Below are 7,892 nucleotides of genomic sequence, written 5' to 3' on the forward strand. Positions count from 1 at the left end.
CAATAGAACACTATCAAAAATACTTATACACCTATATCGACATTTAACAACAGCACACATCCTATTCACATATGAAGTCATCCTACTCACTTATGCAAACAATGGATCATACTTACATATTTACTTAGCAAAACACATATAAACACCACTTCTTCTATTCATTTAGAGAGTAAGTCATACTTAGTGAATTATAAAATCATTATTACAAGTATACAGTTATCCATACAGTCACTCACACAATCATTGTGTCTTATGTATACTTATTTATATACAACAACTGACACATACACTGCCTTTTATTTTTCTAGTTTGTTGGACCTGTACCATTGAGAAATATATTTGCTCATCACCACACCCATAAAGATATTCACTCACCCAAACAACTGTTAGAACATGTAGTTTTAACTTCATATATCTACTGAATCAACTATTCACACATCTTTGGACAGTCACACACCCCCCACCGAACCACACACACTTTCACACTCCCATACAAATACTCAGTTAACTAATCAATAACTAATATAGACTTTCACATAGCTAGTAACCAACTGTAGAATCAGTTTACACAACAACTGACAAAGTGATACAGATTTTCACACAGTTTAGTCACTATCCACTATATTTAGTGAGACATTATAAATTGGTCAAGTAAACAGTCAATTACACTGCTACTAAATCCTCCATCCAAATATTTATTTATATATATCCACTTATTCTTCAATGCAAATTGCTATATATATAATGCATATTTAAATAACGAAGCAAACCACATTCACTGGATGATGTCATCAGTGATGTCATCCGTGATGTCATTTGAGACGTCATCAGTGATGTCACCGACCATGTTATGAATGATCTAATATGTGACATCATCAGCAGTGGATTGCGGGTGCGCGAAATATAGTTAGTACAACTAACTATATAGGAGCAATTTCAATGGTTTTGTATGAGTAAAATGTCCAGCTAACTATAACACCACTAAAACTTATAGTTTTTTGAGTGAATTTCAAAGGTTTTTTAAAAGCTAATTCCTAACTATATAACCCCTGAAACCTATGGTTTTTTTCAGTGAATTTCAAAGGTTTTTTAAATGCTAATTCCTAACTATATAATGCCTGAAACCTATGGTTTTTTCAGTGAATTTGCAAGGTTTTTTAAATGCTAATTCCTAACTATATAAGGCCTGAAACCTATGGTTTTTTCAGTGAATTTCAAAGGTTTTTTAAATGCTAATTCCTAACTATATAAGGCCTGAAACCTATGGTTTTTTCAGTGAATTCGCAAGGTTTTTTTAAATGCTAATTCCTAACTATATAAGGCCTGAAACCTATGGTTTTTTCAGTGAATATATATATATATATATAGATATATATATATCTATATATATATATATATAGATATATATATATCTATAGATATATATATATCAAAACAAAACCCTTTCAGGCATAGAGTGACGCATAAATTATGCAAAAAAGAAGGAGAGAACTCTGGGTAGGTCTCAGTTTAGGTGGAAAGCAGCTCCTGTTAGAGCACTCTCAACACCAGCGACACTCTAGATCTGCTCACCTCAAATGTCTGTTTTTCTATCAAAGTTTTTAAGCATAGGATTAGACAGTGCTATCCATGCCGAGATAGAAAATGACAAAGTCTTTCGCCATTTAAACAGCAAAGTCTTTAAGCATAGAACTAGTACAGTGCAGTCCTTGCCGAGCTGTCAAATAACAAAAGCCATTTATCACTCCAGGCACAATATTACAGCTTTGAATTGGTAAAATACCAACTCAAGCCAACCTGAAATGACTAAAAGCAACCCCTGACACAGTGTTTCGCTCTAATTAGAGCTCTTCAGAGAGGTATAGCTTTGTCCAGACACAAGGGAGTACCCAGTATTAAGTCAAAACAAAACCCTTTCAGGCATAGAGTGAAGCATAAATTATGCAAAAAAGAAGGAGAGAACTCTGGGTAGGTCTCAGTTTAGGTGGAAAGCAGCTCCTGTTAGAGCACTCTCAACACCAGCGACACTCTAGATCTGCTCACCTCAAATGTCTGTTTTTCTATCAAAGTTTTTAAGCATAGGATTAGACAGTGCTATCCATGCCGAGATAGAAAATGACAAAGTCTTTCGCCATTTAAACAGCAAAGTCTTTAAGCATAGAACTAGTACAGTGCAGTCCTTGCCGAGCTGTCAAATAACAAAAGCCATTTATCACTCCAGGCACAATATTACAGCTTTGAATTGGTAAAATACCAACTCAAGCCAACCTGAAATGACTAAAAGCAACCCCTGACACAGTGTTTCGCTCTAATTAGAGCTCTTCAGAGAGGTATAGCTTTGTCCAGACACAAGGGAGTACCCAGTATTAAGTCAAAACAAAACCCTTTCAGGCATAGAGTGACGCATAAATTATGCAAAAAAGAAGGAGAGAACTCTGGGTAGGTCTCAGTTTAGGTGGAAAGCAGCTCCTGTTAGAGCACTCTCAACACCAGCGACACTCTAGATCTGCTCACCTCAAATGTCTGTTTTTCTATCAAAGTTTTTAAGCATAGGATTAGACAGTGCTATCCATGCCGAGATAGAAAATGACAAAGTCTTTCGCCATTTAAACAGCAAAGTCTTTAAGCATAGAACTAGTACAGTGCAGTCCTTGCCGAGCTGTCAAATAACAAAAGCCATTTATCACTCCAGGCACAATATTACAGCTTTGAATTGGTAAAATACCAACTCAAGCCAACCTGAAATGACTAAAAGCAACCCCTGACACAGTGTTTCGCTCTAATTAGAGCTCTTCAGAGAGGTATAGCTTTGTCCAGACACAAGGGAGTACCCAGTATTAAGTCAAAACAAAACCCTTTCAGGCATAGAGTGACGCATAAATTATGCAAAAAAGAAGGAGAGAACTCTGGGTAGGTCTCAGTTTAGGTGGAAAGCAGCTCCTGTTAGAGCACTCTCAACACCAGCGACACTCTAGATCTGCTCACCTCAAATGTCTGTTTTTCTATCAAAGTTTTTAAGCATAGGATTAGACAGTGCTATCCATGCCGAGATAGAAAATGACAAAGTCTTTCGCCATTTAAACAGCAAAGTCTTTAAGCATAGAACTAGTACAGTGCAGTCCTTGCCGAGCTGTCAAATAACAAAAGCCATTTATCACTCCAGGCACAATATTACAGCTTTGAATTGGTAAAATACCAACTCAAGCCAACCTGAAATGACTAAAAGCAACCCCTGACACAGTGTTTCGCTCTAATTAGAGCTCTTCAGAGAGGTATAGCTTTGTCCAGACACAAGGGAGTACCCAGTATTAAGTCAAAACAAAACCCTTTCAGGCATAGAGTGACGCATAAATTATGCAAAAAAGAAGGAGAGAACTCTGGGTAGGTCTCAGTTTAGGTGGAAAGCAGCTCCTGTTAGAGCACTCTCAACACCAGCGACACTCTAGATCTGCTCACCTCAAATGTCTGTTTTTCTATCAAAGTTTTTAAGCATAGGATTAGACAGTGCTATCCATGCCGAGATAGAAAATGACAAAGTCTTTCGCCATTTAAACAGCAAAGTCTTTAAGCATAGAACTAGTACAGTGCAGTCCTTGCCGAGCTGTCAAATAACAAAAGCCATTTATCACTCCAGGCACAATATTACAGCTTTGAATTGGTAAAATACCAACTCAAGCCAACCTGAAATGACTAAAAGCAACCCCTGACACAGTGTTTCGCTCTAATTAGAGCTCTTCAGAGAGGTATAGCTTTGTCCAGACACAAGGGAGTACCCAGTATTAAGTCAAAACAAAACCCTTTCAGGCATAGAGTGACGCATAAATTATGCAAAAAAGAAGGAGAGAACTCTGGGTAGGTCTCAGTTTAGGTGGAAAGCAGCTCCTGTTAGAGCACTCTCAACACCAGCGACACTCTAGATCTGCTCACCTCAAATGTCTGTTTTTCTATCAAAGTTTTTAAGCATAGGATTAGACAGTGCTATCCATGCCGAGATAGAAAATGACAAAGTCTTTCGCCATTTAAACAGCAAAGTCTTTAAGCATAGAACTAGTACAGTGCAGTCCTTGCCGAGCTGTCAAATAACAAAAGCCATTTATCACTCCAGGCACAATATTACAGCTTTGAATTGGTAAAATACCAACTCAAGCCAACCTGAAATGACTAAAAGCAACCCCTGACACAGTGTTTCGCTCTAATTAGAGCTCTTCAGAGAGGTATAGCTTTGTCCAGACACAAGGGAGTACCCAGTATTAAGTCAAAACAAAACCCTTTCAGGCATAGAGTGACGCATAAATTATGCAAAAAAGGAGAGAACTCTGGGTAGGTCTCAGTTTAGGTGGAAAGCAGCTCCTGTTAGAGCACTCTCAACACCAGCGACACTCTAGATCTGCTCACCTCAAATGTCTGTTTTTCTATCAAAGTTTTTAAGCATAGGATTAGACAGTGCTATCCATGCCGAGATAGAAAATGACAAAGTCTTTCGCCATTTAAACAGCAAAGTCTTTAAGCATAGAACTAGTACAGTGCAGTCCTTGCCGAGCTGTCAAATAACAAAAGCCATTTATCACTCCAGGCACAATATTACAGCTTTGAATTGGTAAAATACCAACTCAAGCCAACCTGAAATGACTAAAAGCAACCCCTGACACAGTGTTTCGCTCTAATTAGAGCTCTTCAGAGAGGTATAGCTTTGTCCAGACACAAGGGAGTACCCAGTATTAAGTCAAAACAAAACCCTTTCAGGCATAGAGTGACGCATAAATTATGCAAAAAAGAAGGAGAGAACTCTGGGTAGGTCTCAGTTTAGGTGGAAAGCAGCTCCTGTTAGAGCACTCTCAACACCAGCGACACTCTAGATCTGCTCACCTCAAATGTCTGTTTTTCTATCAAAGTTTTTAAGCATAGGATTAGACAGTGCTATCCATGCCGAGATAGAATATGACAAAGTCTTTCGCCATTTAAACAGCAAAGTCTTTAAGCATAGAACTAGTACAGTGCAGTCCTTGCCGAGCTGTCAAATAACAAAAGCCATTTATCACTCCAGGCACAATATTACAGCTTTGAATTGGTAAAATACCAACTCAAGCCAACCTGAAATGACTAAAAGCAACCCCTCTATGCCTGAAAGGGTTTTGTTTTGACTTAATACTGGGTACTCCCTTGTGTCTGGACAAAGCTATACCTCTCTGAAGAGCTCTAATTAGAGCGAAACACTGTGTCAGGGGTTGCTTTTAGTCATTTCAGGTTGGCTTGAGTTGGTATTTTACCAATTCAAAGCTGTAATATTGTGCCTGGAGTGATAAATGGCTTTTGTTATTTGACAGCTCGGCAAGGACTGCACTGTACTAGTTCTATGCTTAAAGACTTTGCTGTTTAAATGGCGAAAGACTTTGTCATTTTCTATCTCGGCATGGATAGCACTGTCTAATCCTATGCTTAAAAACTTTGATAGAAAAACAGACATTTGAGGTGAGCAGATCTAGAGTGTCGCTGGTGTTGAGAGTGCTCTAACAGGAGCTGCTTTCCACCTAAACTGAGACCTACCCAGAGTTCTCTCCTTCTTTTTTGCATAATTTATGCGTCACTCTATGCCTGAAAGGGTTTTGTTTTGACTTAATACTGGGTACTCCCTTGTGTCTGGACAAAGCTATACCTCTCTGAAGAGCTCTAATTAGAGCGAAACACTGTGTCAGGGGTTGCTTTTAGTCATTTCAGGTTGGCTTGAGTTGGTATTTTACCAATTCAAAGCTGTAATATTGTGCCTGGAGTGATAAATGGCTTTTGTTATTTGACAGCTCGGCAAGGACTGCACTGTACTAGTTCTATGCTTAAAGACTTTGCTGTTTAAATGGCGAAAGACTTTGTCATTTTCTATCTCGGCATGGATAGCACTGTCTAATCCTATGCTTAAAAACTTTGATAGAAAAACAGACATTTGAGGTGAGCAGATCTAGAGTGTCGCTGGTGTTGAGAGTGCTCTAACAGGAGCTGCTTTCCACCTAAACTGAGACCTACCCAGAGTTCTCTCCTTCTTTTTTAGATATATATATATATATATATATTTATCTCTTCTCACATTCATTGAATTTAAATGGTTTTTCCAGCTGTATTCACAGATGTTTACTTATTGTTGACGATTCACTAAAACTACTTCCCCATTCACTGAAATGATCCAGTTTTTCCCCTGTGTGTGTTCTCTGAGGCTGTTTTAGGTGTGATAATCAACCAAACCTCTTCAAACATTCACTGAAATTATATTATTTTTCCAGTGTGTGTTCTCTGGTGCTGTTTTAGGCTTGATAACCGACTAAACATCTTCACACATTCACTGCAATGATATGGTTTTTCTCCAGTGTGTGTTCGCTGATGAATCCTTAATGTTGAAGATTCAATAAAACTACTTCCACATTCACTGCACTTGAATGATTTTTCCTGTGTGTGTGTTTTCTGATGTCGTTTTAGTCCTGATACATATATAAAGCTCTTCCCACATTCACTGCACTTGAATGGATTTTCCCCTGTATGTGTTCGTTGATGAACCTTCAATGTTGATGAGTCACTAAAACTACTTCCACATTCACTGCACTGGAATGGTTTTTCCCCAGTGTGCGTTCTCTGATGCCGTTTTAGGTTGGATAATCGACTAAACCTCTGTACACATTCACTGCAATGATATGGTTTTTCTCCAGTGTGTGTTCTCTGATGAATCCTTAATGCTTTAGATTCACTAAACCTCTTCATACATTCACTGCACTTGAATGGTTTTTCCCCTGTGTGTGCTCGCAGATGAATCCTTAATGTTGATGAAGTCCTAAAACTACTTCCACATTCACTGCACTGGAATGGTTTTTCCCCTGTGTGAGTTCCTTGATGCTGTTTTAGGTGGGATAATCGACTGAACATCTTCACACATTCACTGCAGTGATATGGTTTTTCTCCAGTGTGTGTTCTCTGATGGTGTTTTAGGTCTGTTAATTGAAAAAAGCTCTTCAGACATTCACTGCACTTGAATGGTTTTTCCCCTGTGTGTGTTCGCAGATGATTCCTTAATTTTGACGAATCAATAAAACTACTTCCACATTCAGTGCAATGATATGGTTTTTCCCCTGTGTGTGTTCGTTGATGTCTTTGTAGGCCTGATAACTGAATAAAGCTCTTTACACATTCAGTGCATTTGAATAGTTTTTTCCCTGTGTGTGCTTGCTGATGGGGTTTTAATATTGATGACAAACTAAAGCTCTCACTGCATGTGTCTGAAACTTCCTTCTTGGTTAGCGTCTCTGGGTCTGGTATATACTTGTTTAAATCCCTTGACTGTACTTCCTGAAGGGTCATCATGACTGATAAAGCACTTGTGTTATTCTTGCATTCCCTGTATGTATCGTATTTTGCACGTTTGCTTATAGATTAAAGAATAAAGTGTAATGATCAACAACTACTCCCCAAACTCATAATGTGTGTAAGGCTTCTTCATGGGCGATTGTGTCTTGAGACTGGATAATGGTTCTGCATGCTTGCGGGTAAAGATCCATTGTCCTTCTGGTCGGTGCACACTGGGACAGTGCTCTGTATTTTAGAAAACAGAACCCCTATTTCTTTTAGCCTTCAGTTGTCTGACTCCACTCCATTGCGCTTTTCACTGGTTGCTGTGGATTGGTCTGAAACAGTTTACAATACACCTTTAGCACTGAATGGTAGTCGTTAGTCTTTTAGGAAGCAGAGCACTGCTGTAACCACCACATACCAACCTCGTGATCAAAGCTGGTATTGGACATGTTTACACAAGAGGAGATTTATCAGTGTTGTCTTAATTTTCTAGAGGTAATTTCTTCGTTTTGAGGCACGAAGGTGCACAGCTGAGACTCGTGGAATCACTGAATTTCTCGTGTCCC

The 7,892-nt window shown here is 38.7% G+C and overlaps 1 protein-coding gene across 1 annotated transcript; it reads right to left on the reverse strand.

Moving 5' to 3' along the window:
• Positions 1–6,162: 6,162 nt before the first annotated feature.
• On the reverse strand, positions 6,163–7,568 carry LOC144806312 (uncharacterized). The gene has a single exon (XM_078672704.1). The coding sequence runs from the start codon at positions 7,336–7,338 to the stop codon at positions 6,253–6,255; it is 1,086 nt and encodes a 361-aa protein (XP_078528830.1). The 5' UTR covers positions 7,339–7,568; the 3' UTR covers positions 6,163–6,252.
• Between the last annotated feature and the right edge of the window lie 324 nt (positions 7,569–7,892).

Source organism: Lissotriton helveticus, assembly GCF_964261635.1.
Source record: "Lissotriton helveticus chromosome 1_1 unlocalized genomic scaffold, aLisHel1.1 SUPER_1_unloc_61, whole genome shotgun sequence".
NCBI lineage: Eukaryota > Metazoa > Chordata > Amphibia > Caudata > Salamandridae > Lissotriton > Lissotriton helveticus.

What these genes read in the sequence shown, in the direction of transcription:
- LOC144806312 (XM_078672704.1), bottom strand. Translation starts at nt 7,338, where the DNA reads ATGATGACCCTTCAGGAAGTACAGTCAAGGGATTTAAACAAGTATATA.